This window comes from Leptinotarsa decemlineata, unplaced genomic scaffold, assembly GCF_025532065.1.
Source record: "Leptinotarsa decemlineata unplaced genomic scaffold, Ldec_3_MD MMD2_P_RNA_scaffold_2, whole genome shotgun sequence".
NCBI lineage: Eukaryota > Metazoa > Arthropoda > Insecta > Coleoptera > Chrysomelidae > Leptinotarsa > Leptinotarsa decemlineata.
In genome coordinates this window covers 23,029,761-23,048,188 of record NW_027412529.1, presented here as the reverse complement: position 1 = coordinate 23,048,188, position 18,428 = coordinate 23,029,761, and the positions used below count along the sequence as shown (strand labels likewise).

At 33.3% G+C, this 18,428-nt stretch overlaps 1 protein-coding gene across 1 annotated transcript in view; it reads right to left on the bottom strand.

Moving 5' to 3' along the window:
* Positions 1–18,428, bottom strand: part of Sec8 (exocyst complex component secretory 8) — a 54,210-nt gene that overhangs the window by 928 nt on the left and 34,854 nt on the right. The window contains exons 13-15 of the mRNA XM_074185851.1: positions 14,467–14,710; positions 12,684–13,031; positions 9,529–9,735 (exon numbers count right to left, since the gene is read on the bottom strand). Coding sequence (XP_074041952.1) covers positions 9,529–9,735; positions 12,684–13,031; positions 14,467–14,710 — 799 coding nt within the window. The remainder of the gene's footprint in view (positions 1–9,528; positions 9,736–12,683; positions 13,032–14,466; positions 14,711–18,428) is intronic.

Here is an 18,428-nt window from a genome sequence, read left to right as displayed (position 1 = left end):
ATTTTGGACAAACAACATTGAAAGTAGCTTCATTTTTGAATCTGTTTTAAAAATCTGTTTTAAAATCTGTTTTTCCGAATAAACAAGATATTGAAATTACATATAGAACAGGTAAAATGTTGGGAAGGTTAGTTGAAAATATTAAGGACAAAACATCTAAATTCGACAAATCAGGAGTATATAAATTAAATTGTAGAACTTGTCCTAAGGTGTATAATAGTCAAACTGGCAAAACATTTAGGAATCTCATCCAGGAACATTATATGAGCGATGTAAATGAGAAAACGTATTCAACATATTCAAATCATCTTTTAGAAGAAAATGATATCTGGCGATTTCGAAATTTCACACATAAAAAATAAAGGTGAAATGCTAAATTATCTGGAAACAATGGAAATAAATAAACTTAAAAATTCCAATATTTTACTAAATGACCAATTGAATTGAACTTGTTTTTTTAGAAACCGATATTGTATAATTGATGTAATATCCTCTAGATTCTAGATAATCATAATTTAAGGATGTACCTTAGGTGTAAAAGTTGAGTAGATGCTCTAGGTAATTATAATCAAATAAATACCTGATTAAGTATCTCTCACTTATGATTATGCTCAAAAGTACCTCCACGGAGTTTGATACCTATGTAAATACAATAGCACTTAATGGGTTTAAGATTTGTAATGTGATTGGAGAGAATTATGCAACAGGATCAACATCAAACGTGCTAACAAACAAAAACATAGACTGTCACATAACAATCTCTAACCATACAACTAATCATAAAATCCTATATATACAACTTAAAACTAACGCTAAATCTCCACAAACTAATAGAAAGGTATAACACAAACGTTCTGTACTAAATCAAAATAACTTCAAACAAAAATTCCAACAGCTGATAAACAGCCACGATATAAATAGCTTTGAAAAACTATCAACAGCCAAATAGGTTTGTAAAAAAGAATCAACAACTCAATATGAAATAAAATATAAAGAAGGTATGGATTGGATTACAAGGGAATTTCTTGAATTAATAAAAAAACGTGATAAATTATATTCAGAAAAAATAAATAAAATAAAATAAAACATCCTTTTAATCAGGATATAGTCATATATCAACAAATCAACAAATACCGCCATATCTGATCTCAATACTACCGTCTATAGCTGCCTTAATAATAAACAAAATCCCATTGCTCTTTATTTTGACCTAAGTAGAGCGTTTGATACAGTTGATCACCAACTACTCTTGGAAAAATTACACCGAATTGGCATACGAGGAGTTACAAGTGATTTGGATTGCTTCATATCTCCATGACAGACAACAATTAGTGGTGATAAACGGTAAAAAATCTAAAGAAAATATTGTGAACATTGGTGTCCCTCAGGGGTCTATATTGGGGCCAGTTCTCTTCACAATTTTTATAAATGATATGGTTTATTCATGCTCTGAGCCAAAAAAAACATTATGTATGCTGATGATACTAATATTCTGATTTCTGAGAATAAATTACAGGATACTGTAATCAAGGCAAATATTTGTGCTAATGATTTTCATGAGTGGTGTGTGTTCAACGGATTGCTAGTGAATTTGTCCAAGACATTTTTTATGGTGTTTACAACAAAAAATATAAATTATGATTTCAGTCCTCTAATAAGAGTTAATCATCAAACAATATAACAGGTGAATTACATCAAATTTCTAGGTATCAAAGTAGATCAAAAAATGACATGGGATCCTCATATTAATGATCTAACAAATAAATTAAGCACAAGTTGCTTCATCATCAGGCAATTGAAAGGTACAATATCTCTGGAAACCCTTAAACTGGCTTATTTTGGAATAGTGCAATCGACAATAAGTTATGGAATAATGTTTTGGGGTAACTCTGTACATATGAATAGAGTTTTTGTTATGCAAAAAAGAATTATCAGATGTATGGCAGGAGTGCACTCCAATACATCATGTAGAAAATGGTTCAATCAACTAGGAATTATTATTATTATTAATTCTCACAGTCCCCTCACTTTATGTGCTGCAGATCATATTATACGTTAAAAAAGATGAAAATTATTTGAGAAAAAAAAAAGATATACATAATTACTGTACAAGAAACAGTGAAAGATTATACCAGCCATACTCACGATTAGGAGTTGGTCAAGACTCCCATGTATATCAAGGTATTAAATGTTATAACAAACTCATGGCTATTCGTCCTGAGTTAAGTTTAATGAGTAGGAATAAACTAAAATGTTGGTTGAATGAATTTTTAAAAAATTAGGTGTTCTACTCTCTTCAAGAATTTTTAAATTGTTGATGTTCATTGTATATTTTAATATTTTACTTATCAAAAATGTATATGTATAATCTTGTAAATTTTAATTACTTTCAAGTTCTCTTTGTGACTAGTCCAATAAGTTTCATGTATTTACACTTTTTTTATGTTGTGCATGTGAACTTTAGTGATGAATAAACTTCTATTCTATTCTATTCTACAGTCAGGGACTTCCGAATACAGAAAAATATTGTAGAGAAAAAACGCAAAAAACTGAAATAGGAATACTTTGAAAAGGAATGGAGCAATACAGACAATAACCAGAAAAAGCAATGGAAACTCATCAATAATCTTATTAAAGGCAATAACCAAAGTAATCAAATAACTAATCTGGAAATTGAGGGACACATTCTTGATAATCCCAAAAATATAGCTGAAAAAATGAACAAATATTTCGTTGATATTGGTAAATCAATAATGAATAGTGTAAACCTACGAACAGTGTTATCTACTGAGTTTGAGGAAATCATAAGTGATTGTTCAATGTACCTATACAATACAAAGTCCCGAGAAGTTCAGGAAGAATTATATAAGTTGAATGAAAATGCAGCAGCTGGTAATGAAAGAATCTTTCAAACAAGGTATATTCTCAAAGTCAGTAAGGTAACACTTATACACAAGTCAGGACCAAATAACATTATTGATAACTATAGACCTATTTCAGTAGTTCAGACTCTGTCAAAAGTAACAGAAGTTATTTTAAAGAAACGTATTATCAATTACATGAAAAAATGTGTTGCCTTTGACAATTACCAATATGGATTCCAAGAAAATAGTAGCACCATGAGTGCAATTATATACTTTATTAACCACATTACTTCTTCACTGGATGATAAATACTACACTATTGCTGTATTTGTTGATCTACGAAAAGCATTTGATGTTGCTGATTTCTCTATATTACTTGAAAAAATTGAAGAAATGAGAATAAGAGGAAATGCTCTCTCGTTAATGAAAACATACCTTCTAGATCGCAAACAATTCACAATGGTTGATGGCATTTCAAGCCAAACAAACTACCAAAGCAGGTGTGCCCCAAGGCTCAGTCCTTGGACCCCTACTCTATACATTAAATGTTCTGTCATTGAAAAATGCTAACATTATAGGTAGATATTTTAAATTCGCAGATGATACTGTACTTGTATATAAGGGTAAAGACTTGAAACAACTCGAAACACTAGTAAATACCGACCTTGAAAGGTATCACAGATAGCTTGCAAAAAATAAACTTCAGATCAATGTAAAGAAGACTACTTTAATAATCTTCTCTCAGAAAAACATGAAACAACAGGACATCACAGTGGAGATAGGAGGCAAAGAAATAACGAGAGTCCATAATACCAAATATCTGGGACTAATAGTTGATGAAAACCTATGCTGGAATAACCATATCACCCATGTAGAAAAAAAGTAATTCCAATGGTTAGTGCCCTATATCGTTGTAGAACCTACTTACGCCCATCTTCACTCCATCAAATATACAGGGCATATTTCTATTCCTATATGGGGTAAATGTGGACAGACATTATTCAAAAAAGTAAAAATACTTCAAAACAAAGTCGTGAAAATGTTATTCAGGCTTGACTACAGAACCTCACCTGATACTTTAATAATAATAATAACAGCTTTATTTCAGAGTAGATTACAAACTTTTATTGCAAAAGGTCGGTAACATAGAATGAAATGGCGTAAAACAAGAAGGTACAGATTTTTTGTTATAAATATTTTTAAATGAATGTTCCAGTGAGATATGGGTTCAAATCATAGTGCTCTAAGTCTATGAGAAGTTTTTTTAGTTCTCTTTTGAAAACTCCAATTTTCCTAGTTAGTTTTAATCTGTTAGGAAGATGGTTGAAAAGCTTGATTGACATATAGTGGGCACTTTTTTCAGTTACTGTTAGTCTATGAAGGATATATATATATATATATATATATATATATATATATATATATATATATATATATATATATATATATATATATATATTCATTTGTTCTAGTGGGATACTTATGAGCAGGTATATTTTCAGTGAAGAGGTGTGAATAATTTTCATGAGTGTAACCAAGATACAGTGTATAAAGTGTAACCAAGATGCTGCCTATTCAGGATGTTCTAGAAATCGAACAAGGTAAATTTGCATACAAGGTTATACACGAACAAGTCAAATGTAATACAAACTTCACTTTCGTTAATCAGCTCCACAAATACAATACTCGTACCCATTATAATGTCTTTTTAGAATCTGTACGTACTAATATTGGCTTAAATAATCCCATTACACTATGCATGGAAACTTATAATTCTCTTCCCAAGGAAATAACAGATAGCCCTAATTTCAGTATCTTTAAGAATAAAATAAAGAGTCTTTATACTAACATACTCAACGAAGGAACGGCTTAAATCTATTTAATTCTCTGTATTAATTACTATTAAGGTTTTTATTTTATTCACATTTGTATTATGTATTCTCAAGTGAATCTTGATAATATTATTTTGTTTTACTGCATAAAGTATTATTATATTGTTTTTAGCTAGTTTTCCGAGACCAGCATGTTGGTGCTGCTTTGGATAACTTTTTTTTGGATTATGCTGCTATCTCAATTATTATTTAAAATGTTTATTGTAACCATGATTGCATTATCTGAATATAGTTCTTGAAAAATATATATATATATATATATATATATATATATATATATATATATATATATATATATATATATACAAAATAGAGTATATAATAGAATTAATTTTCAGTATGTCATTCACCATGAAATAGCTAGTGTGATAGTGAAACATGTCGTGATATACTTTTGAAAATGAAGTTTGTGAAGATCAAATTGTAAGGTGTAGTTTATGAAAATAATTACATTCTTTAAAAAAATAATTCATTCATATAGCAGATTTGTACCATCTTTTCAGATCACTCCAAAAACAGGGTGGATATTAAAAAAAAGGAGAAATTCTGAATGTTGTGAAAAGTAGCACATCATGGCCAATAACAGAAAGGCAGTGAGTGAAGAAATTATTAAAGACCAGGAGTTGAATAGAGTTATGGAAGACAGATAGAAAAAAAAATCCGGTTGTATTATAGACAAAAAGACAAAATAACGTGTAGAGACGATATCCTACCAAGGGGTCACCTAGTAATCATTTCAAATACTTTAAGATCGACAATTTTGCAAGTGTTTCACGCAGGTATCGGAAAATCAAAATATTAAGCATGAAGTTACCTATGGTGGCATAATCTAGACAAGGATCTAAATCACCGAAAGCAGTATATACACCATGGAAGGTATAGAAGATACTTTGGAGCCGAGTTCACGCCGACTATTCGGAGCATATCAAAAGTAATAGGTATTTGACTTTACTCGATGCTTTTAGTGAATTCCGAAAATTTACCTAGTTATCCATGGTTTGGATCACTCGTGACATTAGTCACCGATAACGGCAGATACCTAACTTCAAAGAAACTGGAATATCTTCTTTCAAAAAATTAAGTGAAACATATCACATCGTCTATATTATATCCCCAATCGAATGGACTGGCTGAAAAAAGCAGTAGTCACAAAATAAACTAGAAGACTGACTTACATATGCAAACTTCAAGGATCAGAAATGAATAGGAAAAGGCATACTAACCAGATCATAAGTAGAGGACCACTGGAACAAAATGAGCCAGCGGGTCTGGGGAGTATGGCCACCGCTTTTGAAATTGCCCACAGTTCAATATCAAGTGGGAACATTCGTAGTAACCAACCGGATATTAATAATTTGAGAACACTCATTGGTTGTTTCACTAGATGAAGTGAAGGAAGATATGATATTTGGTAGATATACCAATATAGACTGGGATAAGATACTGATATTGTAAATCGATCCAGCAGTTCACCACACCATAGCGAACCAGAAACAGCAGAGTTTTCTGAAACAATACTATTGAGGACCAGAAGTGAAAGAAAAAATTCAACTGACAAGATTCAGATATTACGTGGATTCACATTGGGAGTTACACGAATTAAAGTTATTGTACAGGTACGAAGGATGTATAGTTTGTAAGATAGCTAGGAATACCATAGATTTAGATAAAGTAGAAATGTAATCTATCAATTGAAATAGTTCGGGACAGCCCAAAATGAGAAAGACATGCACAGAAAACAAAGAATAATTTTCATTTCAAGGTGGGCGTGTGTTAAATAGAAGTTGGCAATACTTAATTTTCATTGTGCACAAAAGGGCAGGTGGGGTTAGATTAGGTCCAAAGTGAGTGGGTCTATTCGACCTTCCACCGCAACCCGCAAGGGTTTATTGTGGCTCACACCTATTCACACTCGACCAAATAAACCCAACTTCTTAACGAAGCCGATTAGTTTGTATGGTGAGTGGTCTTTCAAGTCAGATGGTAAGAGTGTGATTCTGCTGAACTCTAAAAACCTGATTCGGTCCCCAGCGGTGCAGGCACAAAGTATGTGCTCTTCTGTTTTATCATTTTCTAAACAGAGGCGACACACACTGTCTTCCGACAGTCCGAGTCTCTGCATATGATGATTCAAATGACAGTGACCTGTAAGAAGGCCTGTTAGACATCGTAGTTCATCCCTACTGTAGTCGAACAACTGTTTGGTATCAAGCTTCGAAGGGTGAATAAACACCTTGGAGTGAGACAACCCTGGAAGATTCAGCCAGTAGTCCATAAATCATCTTGTCAAAGCCTAAAGCGATGCCAATGACAGATTCTGGTCCGATGAAGCTGCTTGCAGCACCCTACTTTGCAAGGGAGTCAACAGCCTCATTGCCTTCCAGGCCAGTATGGCCAGGAATCCAGACCAGAGACAATCTGTTAAGTCTTTCTATCGAGGAGAGTCATTTCTGGCAATTTGCTACCAATTTAGACGTTGCTCGGTAGGAGCAAGAGCTTTCAACGGCGCTTTACTGCCTGAGAATATTTTTATTAACTTGTGTATGAGGTTGGATTCTCCCAATCTCTCCGCACACAATTCAATAGCGTAAATTTCTGCTTGAAATACAGTCGCACAGGTTCCTAGGCAGGTTGATATCTCTGTCCTCGGACTACGACTGAAAACACCTGCTCCTGAACCAGAAGGTGTTTTTGATCCATCTGTGAACCAACTGCTCTTGATTTTTCCTTCTCCCGGAGGATCCAGAGCACTTTCTGTTTGTCTGTCTGTCTGTTTTTCCGTTAACCAGCTGTCGCATCCCTACGAACGACAACCCTCAGAAGTCGAAACTTGTACTAGCTAAGGATTAACGAGGTCTTACCTTTTAACGTGTGATTCCTAATACGGGAACAGTACTTTATAAGGCAGTTCGTAGTTGACAGTTGGAGGCATAAAGTCAGAGGTCATTTCCAGAATGCTGTGACTTCCAATGTCAACGAAAAGTGTGTTGCACTCTGCATTAAATTGATTTGTGCAATTGGCAATGTGCACAAGTCTATATGCAGTCTATCTAGCCTCTCTTTCCAGAAAAATGTGGTGAGGAGGTAGATCTAGAAGGATCTCCATGGCCGCTGACGGAGTGGTACTGATGGCACCACTGATGGCCAGACAAGCCTGTCTCTGTAAGCCATAGAGCTTCGCCTGGGTCGTTTTCTGCAAAGCCTTCGGCCACCAGGCAATTGCACCATAAGTGATCATTGGTCTTTCAATCATCACATAAATCCAATGGATTTGTTCGGGACCTAGACCCCAAGTTTTACCACAAATCCCCATGTCCATAGGACAGTCTGGCTTTGTGTACAACTTTTTCCAAGTGAGCGTTCCAGGTGAGTTGTTTATCATGGACAATGCCAAGATATTTCACCTCTGTTCCAAATGGAATGACCTCACCATTGAAGGAAAGTGGCGTTAGATCGTTCAATTTTCTCCTCCTGGTGAACGGGATTATCACAGTTTTGCTGGAGTTGACAGACATCTGCTCCCTCAGGCACCAACTATGAACAACGTTCAACGTGCTTTGGAGGATATTACAAGCTACCCTTCCTGATGTGGACCTTGCCAAGATGACAAGGTCATCTGCATAAGCTTGCAGATCTACGTTTCTTCTGTCGAGGGCATCAAGCAGACTATCCATCAAGAGCGACTACAGAAGGGGACATAGTACCCACTTTGAGGGCAGCCCCTGGTGACCCTGAACCTAATGGTTCCGCCTTGAAAAGTCGTAGTTGCAGTTGTGTTTACCAGCATGGCATAGATCCAGCCAGTTATGGTCGATTCTATACCTTTCATAGGCAGAGATGATCCTATAGATTTAGATAGTGCATTGTCAAATGCTCCTTCAATATCGAGAAATACAACAACCACAATCTCCTTGTTGTCAAGGGAATAGGAGATTTTCTCTACATAGTTGTTTAATGCTAAATCTGTCGATTTGCCGGTTTGATAAGCATAATGGTGGTTATTCAGGGGTTATTCCTGATGTGTCCATCCAGTATCCTCTCAAGTCCTTTCAACAGGAAAGATGTAAGGCTGATTGGTCGTACCGATTTAAGGTGTGAGTCTTTCGACCCACTTTAGGTGGGGTAGTGGAGCTCCTACAATTGTTAAGTAGTAAGTAAAATAAATATCGAAACTATATGAATTTATACCACTGGAAGAGAGAAATCTACTGTTGAAAAAAATCTGTTTTTCCGTTAACCAGCTGTTGCACCCCTACGAACGACAACCCTCAGAATTCGAAACTTGAGCGAGCTAAGGTCTTACCTTTCAACGTGTGATTCCTAACACTCATACATTATGTAAAAAATGTAGGAAACTTTCAATGAAAGGAAGAAATAAAATAAATACTATTGAAATTTTAATAGATATGTAGATCATACACAGAAGTTTCTTTCAGATACGAACTGGAGAGAAAAACATTTTAAGTTGATGTTACTCTGATTCGGGATTGATAGATATAATTATATTAGTGTTGTCACTCTGATGAATGAGGTAGCTTGAAAATTCTAATTTTTTAGACAAAATCGGTTGAAAGTTCTGATTATTATTCAAAATATCTTTTATATATTGAGAAAAGTATTTTATATGTGTCGAAGCTATTTTCTGTTTTTTTTTTAATATATGTTTCCTAATTGAAAAAATTACTTACCTATATATACTTTGTCAAAAACTACACTGAACTTTTTTCATCCAATTGAATGATAAAATAGGACAATAGCACTAAAAAACTTACCTCTGGTGTTAAAAAAAATAATTCAAAGTAATGTCTCGCATGGTCCAGTGCTACCTCTCTAGTCATGGTGATATTAGTTAATGTTTGTTGAAGAGCAAATATGTTTCTACACATTCGTTGAATTCCTCCTTCATTTATGGCACTCATATATTGGGCAGAACTTATTAGAATTTTGGCTATCAAATGTCCTAATCCTTCAAATATATACTAAAAAAATCAGATATTTTATTTACTGGCAGTTTTGGTTAAAGTATCAGACAACAAAACATTCAAAGGTAAATGAATTTCTGCTGTTGGCCAGATTTCACTTTCAATGGTCACAATTTATTTTTCAATGCATGAAAAAACAAATATTATTTGAAAGTCAAATTTGTGGAGAAAATCATGGTTTTTCATTAACCATTTTGAGTATTTTTACCTTCCATAATCGGAAAAATTGTCATTTCAACATTTGTATGAATTTCTTTACTTCAATTTTTATAATTCCATATTGTGGAAAGTGAAAATACTCAAAACTGTTCATGGAAAAATATTTCTTTTACAAACGACCAAATAGGATAAAAGACATCAGTTTCGTTGCTGATAATGTGGAATATTCAAGAGTCAATAATAGTTGAAATTTATAGGAACTCTTCTTGATGACAGTCTGAACTGGAGTGCATTAGGCATCTATTATGCTCAAGCTAATTCGGTTTCTGGGATTGGTCATCCATGAACAATGGCGCATATGAAAAAAAATCTTGCTTCAGAGGGGCATATTGTCTGAATCATATAAATTATCTACTTGGATGATGCAGAAAAATGTTTTTTAAATTGTATATTATTTTTTCCCTGTAACGTGTCAACAATATATTGATTAAAGGCCACCTCCTCAGGTATTATGATGAGAAGGGGTAGCGTGTGACAACACATTTGAAAATGCTTTCAATTCTTTATTCAGTAATTTAGCACTTTTTGATTTTCGAACGTTGGTAACAAAAAAAAAATAAATTTTTAATTTGTACAATAATTAAAGATGTCACAGAACGAAATAAAGTTTAATGCTATTAACAATATTTATGATAAATGTAATCAAAATCATATGCAAAAAAATGGGTACCGTTGAAAAAATTTTTTTTCGACGTTTTGCAACATTTCTGAGGTATTTTAAATCATTAAAATAAGTTGGAGTAGCCCAACAAAAACTAATCCATATGTTTTTATTAATGTCTGTGGGGTTAATATTATCAGGAAAACGTCATAAATCAGGTATTTAAAACATTCTGTAGAATATCCAACTAGCCCTAGTTCTAATTTACGATTGGGATCATCCTCATTCAAATACTGAACGAAAATCATTCTTTGTGAGAACCAGTTTACATCAACTTTCTTTGGCTATTTTCACCTTCCACAATCTGAAAAATATGAAAATTGTAATGGGAAACTCTATACATGTGTAGAAAGGGTAAACTTTTCAGTTCCCCCTATAAGTTACTGCTTAAGTATTCTTCACAAAGAAAAATGTTCTGTTTAAAAAAAATCTGTTTAAAATCTGTTTTTCCGTTAACCAGCTGTCGCACCCCTACGAACAACAACCCTCAGAAGTCGAAACTTGTGCGAGCTAGGGATTAACGAGGTCTTACCTTTTAACGTGTGATTCCTAACATTCTATTTATCAGATTGTATTTAATAATTTTTCCTATGAATAAAAGAGCTAAGAAATAATACAATACTTAACATTTTGGGAGGCTAAAATCTGCCTCCATTTTCAGAATTGGACAAAATTTAAGTACATAAGCAGTTTTTTTCTCCACTGAATCTTTCTATTTGTCAACTTTCTCGACAGACATCGAAGAAATTTGGAAATGTGGAATATATCAATGTTATTGATTGACTTCTGAAACATTCGATGTAGTACAAGGTATTCTCTGGTATAAGTCTATTGTTATTTTGCCACTATCTTCAAGTACGATCCATTTCTAAGGAGTTGTTCAAAATACACTCCTCCCCAGATATTAGAATATACACTATTTTTTCACGTTTCCGCTGGGGTTCATGGGCAAACATTTTCCTCTTGTTCCATTCAACTTGATGTTCACTGTCTGATTTTAAAATGTGTTCTGACAATTTTGATGATCTCGATGTTCAATAGACTAGTCAATTGTTGATGGATGTAGCCGTTACTACGTGGTAGGAGATCATAATGAAAATAGAAATGAAAATTTCTATGTTTTTTACCACTTTTAATTGTAACTAACGTTACTGCAGTTTCGTCCTATATGGACATTTTCAAACTAATACAATAAACTCAGACGAAACTGCAGTAACGTTAGTTACAATTAAAAGTGGTAAAAAACATAGAAATTTTCATTTCTCTTTTCACTATTCAATTGTGACAGGTACTTGACTCGGGGGCAGTTTGTTGTATATATGAAATAAAATTACTTTTTTCTTGAGTATCCAAGTCCAAAAATCAAACAGTGCTATATTGCTGAATATGCCCTAAAAGTTTTTTATTATAAAACAACGATAAAAATAAAAACAACAATAATATATAATTGAAACCCTTTTTAAATGTGGGATCACACATTACCTCGTTTTATTTAAAATTTTTACAGGAATAGCTATTACCCCAGGGAGTTGAAGGGATTGTTGAATAATTTTACTGAGAAAGTGTATATTCATACATAAAAATTGACATCACTGTATATATGAAATATGTATTCATGTATTCAAAAACAAATGAAGACTTTAAAACAAAGAAAACTACATCACCATATAATTTTATGTACCATAAGCAAGACCAAGGATGACTTCATGGAACCCAGAATACTTTTTTTAAAATAATCAATGTCAACTATTGTGTCAATTTCTAAGCTTCCCTTGATTCTAAAGCGATAAAAAATTTAATTTTACTATCATTACCGCATTTCAGTAGTGCCATTTAATGCTCGTTTGTAAAAACATTAAGGCAACCCTTGTAATACAATTGAATATCTTGATGAATATTGCTTGAAAGCTATGAAAAAATATTTTTTTCACAACCAAACTATGAATCCAGATAGTCGTCTGTGAGAAAATATGATAATCATTTTTGATCATTTTCAGTTTTGATCATTTTCACTTATAAGTCTGATATCTATTCAGATATTGATTAAGAAAAAAATTCAAAGTACCTTGCATTTTCTTGGATGTAAACTTGATGTTATAGCTTCATCAACACTAGCTAGTACTCTGTTCAACTCCAGCACTTTGGGATCTGGTTCATGAGTTTCTTTTTTACTTTGAGTTTGGGTTAACAAGTAGTGAAAACACTGAACTCGAACCTCTAAATGAAGAAGTAGAAGGCACGTGTTTGCTAATTCATCAAATTCTTGGGCAACACTTGTTAACTGTTGCAAGGTAGCAGCAGACACTGGCGGGGAAGATTCATTATGGCTAATATCTTGTTTCGGTGGAGAGAGGCCTGATGGTTCAGTTCTAAAGTCACTAGCAAATTCAAACATTCTGATAGAGAACCATTCCTAAAACCATATCAAAGTCATTGTAAACATCAATTCCACAGAAAATAAGAAATAAATGTATCAGTAAAAAACCAACACATACATAAATCAGACAAAAAACACCAATTCATACATTTGATCAATATTTAAAAAAATATTCACGGAAAACCCATTACAGTTAAATTATACTATAAAATATGTGTGAACTCACGTAACATTGAAATATACAAGAATGGCACAGTTTACAAAAAATAGAACCAGCATAATACTTCAACATCTCAATAAACAATCAAATAGATTGGCACTATTCACTGAAAATGTTCAATAAACATGAGATAATTTAAATTGCCACAAATAATCTCTTGAAAAAAAGGATATAAAATGTTGATACATACATGCCTTGTTCAGATGGTATATGAATTCAAGGATCTCAATTTTACCAATATGTCAACAAATATAACTGAATTGATTTTGACAGAATAAGGTAACGACAAATGACGTCTGAATCAATTTAGAAAATTTTAATGGGCTTGTTTTATGATTTTTGGTTTATACTTCACTCGATAGAAATTTGAAATTGAAAAACAGCTTTTTGGCTTTTTTCTTCTCCATCATTATACAAGAAATAAAAACTCTTTATAAATATACGCAATGCATTCACAGATGATTATTTCACATACAAACTGAAAGAAAAAACCTGACTCTCACACAAACATAATCAAATGAAAGAAAAAATCCTTTTGAAACAACTACATTCACTTGAACATTGAATTATAGAAAATTCACTTTCTCCATCAAGTTTGCACTAGAAACATTCGCTATGGAATTGAAAAAATATCATTCAGAGGTACGCTACATAATGTGATATATGAAAAAGCATTGATATAAAATGTCACTTACATGGTGTACTTCGAAGCTTCCTCAGCACCATTTTGGATAACATTACAAGAAAATGCATTTATTTCTCTCATAACATTACGACTTTGTATCACCAGAAGTGATAAATCTGCTCTTGTCATGATGACAGTATGTATAAACATTCATACGGTTAGATTAATCCCAGACAATGGAATATTTTTAAGAGAGATCGGTTTTTTGAAATAATGTTTTTTTGCATTCTATTTCTCCACCATTAAACAGAAAATGTGGAAAACTTCCAAAGAAAGGAAGAAAAATTAACAATACAAACGCTATAAAAATATGTATCTATGACTATTGCATACACTGATAATGAATGTTTGATAAGGAAAACAATAAAGGACTCAATTTTCACTAGAACTCATATATACAAATGCTGTGAACTGTAAAGTAATAACAGTTATGAATTGAATGTGACATAATTTTACAAATCAATTAAATTACAACAGGAGTCAAATTTTACTTTGGGCCTATTAATAGCTACTGTTGTGAACAAAATCTAATCAGATGGTTGTAACACTATTACTTCGAAACTTACCATGCTCTCTTGTAACTGAGCTAATTCCCTGAGTGAGTTCATATCAGAAAGAATTTCTCCAGCTGAAACACCTCCTTCTCCAAGATTACTTGCTAAAATCTCAGCTTCTCTTCTATTCCTCATCCGAACATCCTCTGGACTTTCTTCTTCAGATGGTTGACCTCTTTTCAACGTTCTTTTACTCCTTTCACTGCGAGCATGAAACTCCTGTTGGGCTTTCAGATTCAACCAGTTAGGCAAAGATCTGTGAAATATTGATACATAGATAGATATATTTACTATTTTTAAATGATCATTTAATATACAGGGTGAGTTATCTTCTAGTAATAACTGCATCGCACCATCCCATTTTTATGAGCCCCAACTCATTTTCAGTGTAACCTTGCGGTGATGATTCAAAAATGTATCAAAGGTTGGTTGCCTTTGTTTTAGGGTGGCAACAATACCAGGAGTACAAGTTATGTACAAGATTATGATCAAATATAGATAAACAAAAACGATATGAAGGTACATATTAGAGAAAACTTGCAGTACATTATAATTGTATCTTTTTTGTATGATCTTTGTCCCTCGACTTTATTTACTATTTGTTTTTTGTTCTTCTTCTTTAAAAACTTTTGAAAACGAGAAAGTTCAAATTTGTATTGATGTATTGTATTGTATCAATGCCTTCATTTAAAATTTCAATCATGATTGGTGTTAGCGATATAATGTTACCTCAATCACTGGTGTGCAGATTATTTGATGAAGTGCACCCCAGATCATGGACTCATTTTACAATATACAACTATAATCTGAAAAAAGTGAAAATATGAAGAATTGGGACATATTACTGATGCACCAAAGCAAGGTAGACGACAGTTCCAGAAAATATTCAACAAGACGTAATTTTGACGGCATCGGCAGCTGGATATCCGCAGTGCAGATCAATCTGATGATTTGAATATTGAAAAGTCTTCAGTATTGACCAGATGGTGAAGACGATTGTTAACGGAAAACTGAATTTTGCCAATATATGTTGTAAAAAATTATAGATATACATTCTATTTTCAGTCAAGACAACGTTTGATATGAACGGGAATTTTAATCGGCAGAACTCCCGTTAATTGACTGATAAAAATCCACATTGGACCCAAGAATGCTATATGCATAACATAGGTTACAGATACATGTTTTATAATATAGCATTATACATAATAATAGAATTTTAAATTGAAATATATATTTCAATTTAAAATTAAAATATATTTTAGGAAAGAAATGTTTCCATCGTTGAACAAAAAATTAAGAGAATCTTTCAAAGAAAGAAAGCAATTCATTTCAAAATTAACTTCAAAATATGTATATAGATCATGCAAAAAAGTAACTTTCAGACACAAACTGTAAATATATATCTGTAAATATATATACATATATACACATCGGAAAAGTCTAGGGATATTTTTAAAAATGGCAATATTTTTTTTTAGATCGCTTTAGGGAAAAAAAAAAGTTGACGGGTGATTATTAAACGAATGTAACTTACAACAAAATTTATCAAATGGTCAAAAATACTGAGTGCGCATATAAGCAAAACTAAAAAAAATATGGCTCTTCTTTGGCACCCCGAAAAAAAATCATAATACAAAAAAAATTGGAATCAGTACAAAGTATGGCCTTCACGCTGGTTTATTACGGCCCTACATCTATCGTGCATCGACAAAATGAGATTGTCAATGTCTTGTTGAGGTACATTTGCCCATTCAGCGATTAAAAGCTCTCTCAATTGAAACGTTGTGTGAATGTTCCCCATATGCGGAGTAATTCTTCGTTGAAGCATGTCCCACACATGCTCGATGGGATTCAGGTCCGGTGATTGTGCTGGCCATGGCAATACATCAACTCCTTCGTTGGTGAGCCAGTCAGTCACTAGACGCGCGACATGTGGACGAGCATTATCATGCATTAGGTGGAAGTTTTCACCAACAGCACCAGCAAACGGACGGACGATAGGTAGAAGAATGGTGTCGAGGTACTGTCGAGCTGTGAGGGAGCGATTTGGAAAAACGAGATCGGTTCTGCCGCCGATCATGATTTCGCCCCATAGCATTACTGTACCACCTCTGTATGTGTGGACTTCCTGGACGTGTCTCAAACGTTCATTATTTCCAGGTCGTTTCCACAGTCTTACTCGACGAGAATCTGGATGAAATCCAAATCTGGATTCGTCTGTAAACAAAACTGTGGTCCAATCATTTGCATCCCAGTTTTGATGTTCTTGACACCACTCTAATCTTCTACCGCGATTGCCTCTCGACAAAGGTGGACATCTAAGTGGCCTTCTGTTGTGGAGATCTGCTTCATGCAGTCGATTTCTGACAGTATCACGACCAATGGTTACCTGGTGCGTCTGCTGCAACGCGTTAACCAACTCAGGTGTTGTGATTGTCGGTTGTCTTCTTGCGGTTAAGACCAAAAATCGGTCTTGAACTGCAGTTGTAGCGCGTCCTCGTCCTGGATGTTGTTCGGCTGGACTGCCAGTTTCACGGAAACGCCGTCACAATCGACTGATAACACTTTGGGAGACCCCCAAACGAAGAGCTACATCATTTTGTCGCATGCCACCTTGAAGAAGCCCTACAGCTCTATTCATCTCAGCCAATGGTAAGTGATGGCATTCCATGTTAAAGCACAATATTTCCAGTTTAATTGCTGAGCAAGAACTGCGTAGAATGTACAAACTCGACACTTTCAGATTATTCATTTTAGCCGAAAACCTACAGTTTGTAAAAAACTTGATAAAAGATTAGTTACCGTTTTTGCAGGCTTTGTTCAACCCATAGAAATCTACAGGGTGGTCGAGTATACCAATTTAATCGAAATTAAACGACCTCATGCATTTATTTTTATGATATTTAGTATGTTATAAAAATATCCCTAGACTTTTCCGATGTGTATATATATATATATATATATATATATATATATATATATATATATATATATATATATACATATATATTTACAGACAACACACACATATACATAAAAATATTTGCAGTACTACTTCACAGGAATTCCTGGAATATAACGTTCTTTATTTTGTCTTGTTTCAATGTTGTGAATATTCTCATTCTAGATAAAACCGTTTCAATTTTTCAATACATAAATACATATTTCTTAAACAAATAAACCTACTATTCCTGCATGAGTTTGAACTAGGTTCCCTAGTAATGATCCCCAAGATCTTTTTTGTAGAGAGAAAACCTTTTGTGCTAGTTTGGGTGCACCTCAGAAAGGATACCAAAACGTATTCTGGAAGCCACAAGCATGATATAACATGAGTAATTACTCACCATAAAACAAAGATAGTATACATTGTGATGCCTAAAAATTCTGATTTATCAATGCAACTTAATTTTTTGTTGACAACACTTAAGGCTGATTTATAGTTTAAGTAACGCAACCGTACCGCTAACGCCCACCGTACCGTAAAAACATAAAGGTTCAGATTAACATGCTGTCATTTATAAATGCTACTCCGCAAACGCAACAACGTATCCGTAACGTAAGAGATGGTCATGTTTCATCTCTTGCGGAAGTATTCCTTACGGACAACCAATCAAAGCACGAAATTTCTGTTTTCAACAATTGACAGTCATGTATCAGATGTTAGTTTTCGATTTTGTGGTTAGTTTGTTTATTATTTAAAATATTTTACGGTTTTTGCTGTCGAGGATATTGTATTATTATAAACATGGGTAAATTTTAAAAATGTATGAAATATATCTTCTTTTCTAAATTAATATTTCTAAAAGTAGATTATGATTTGTTATTAACATTGGTTCAATCCTTTCCACACCTCTATGATAAATCCAATAGAAATTTTAAAAATAATTTGGTTAGAGACAATACCTTACTGAAGGGTAATCTCTAGTTTTTCCTTTGGGGTAATTCTGTCAGAAATTGTTCGTTTCCGGATT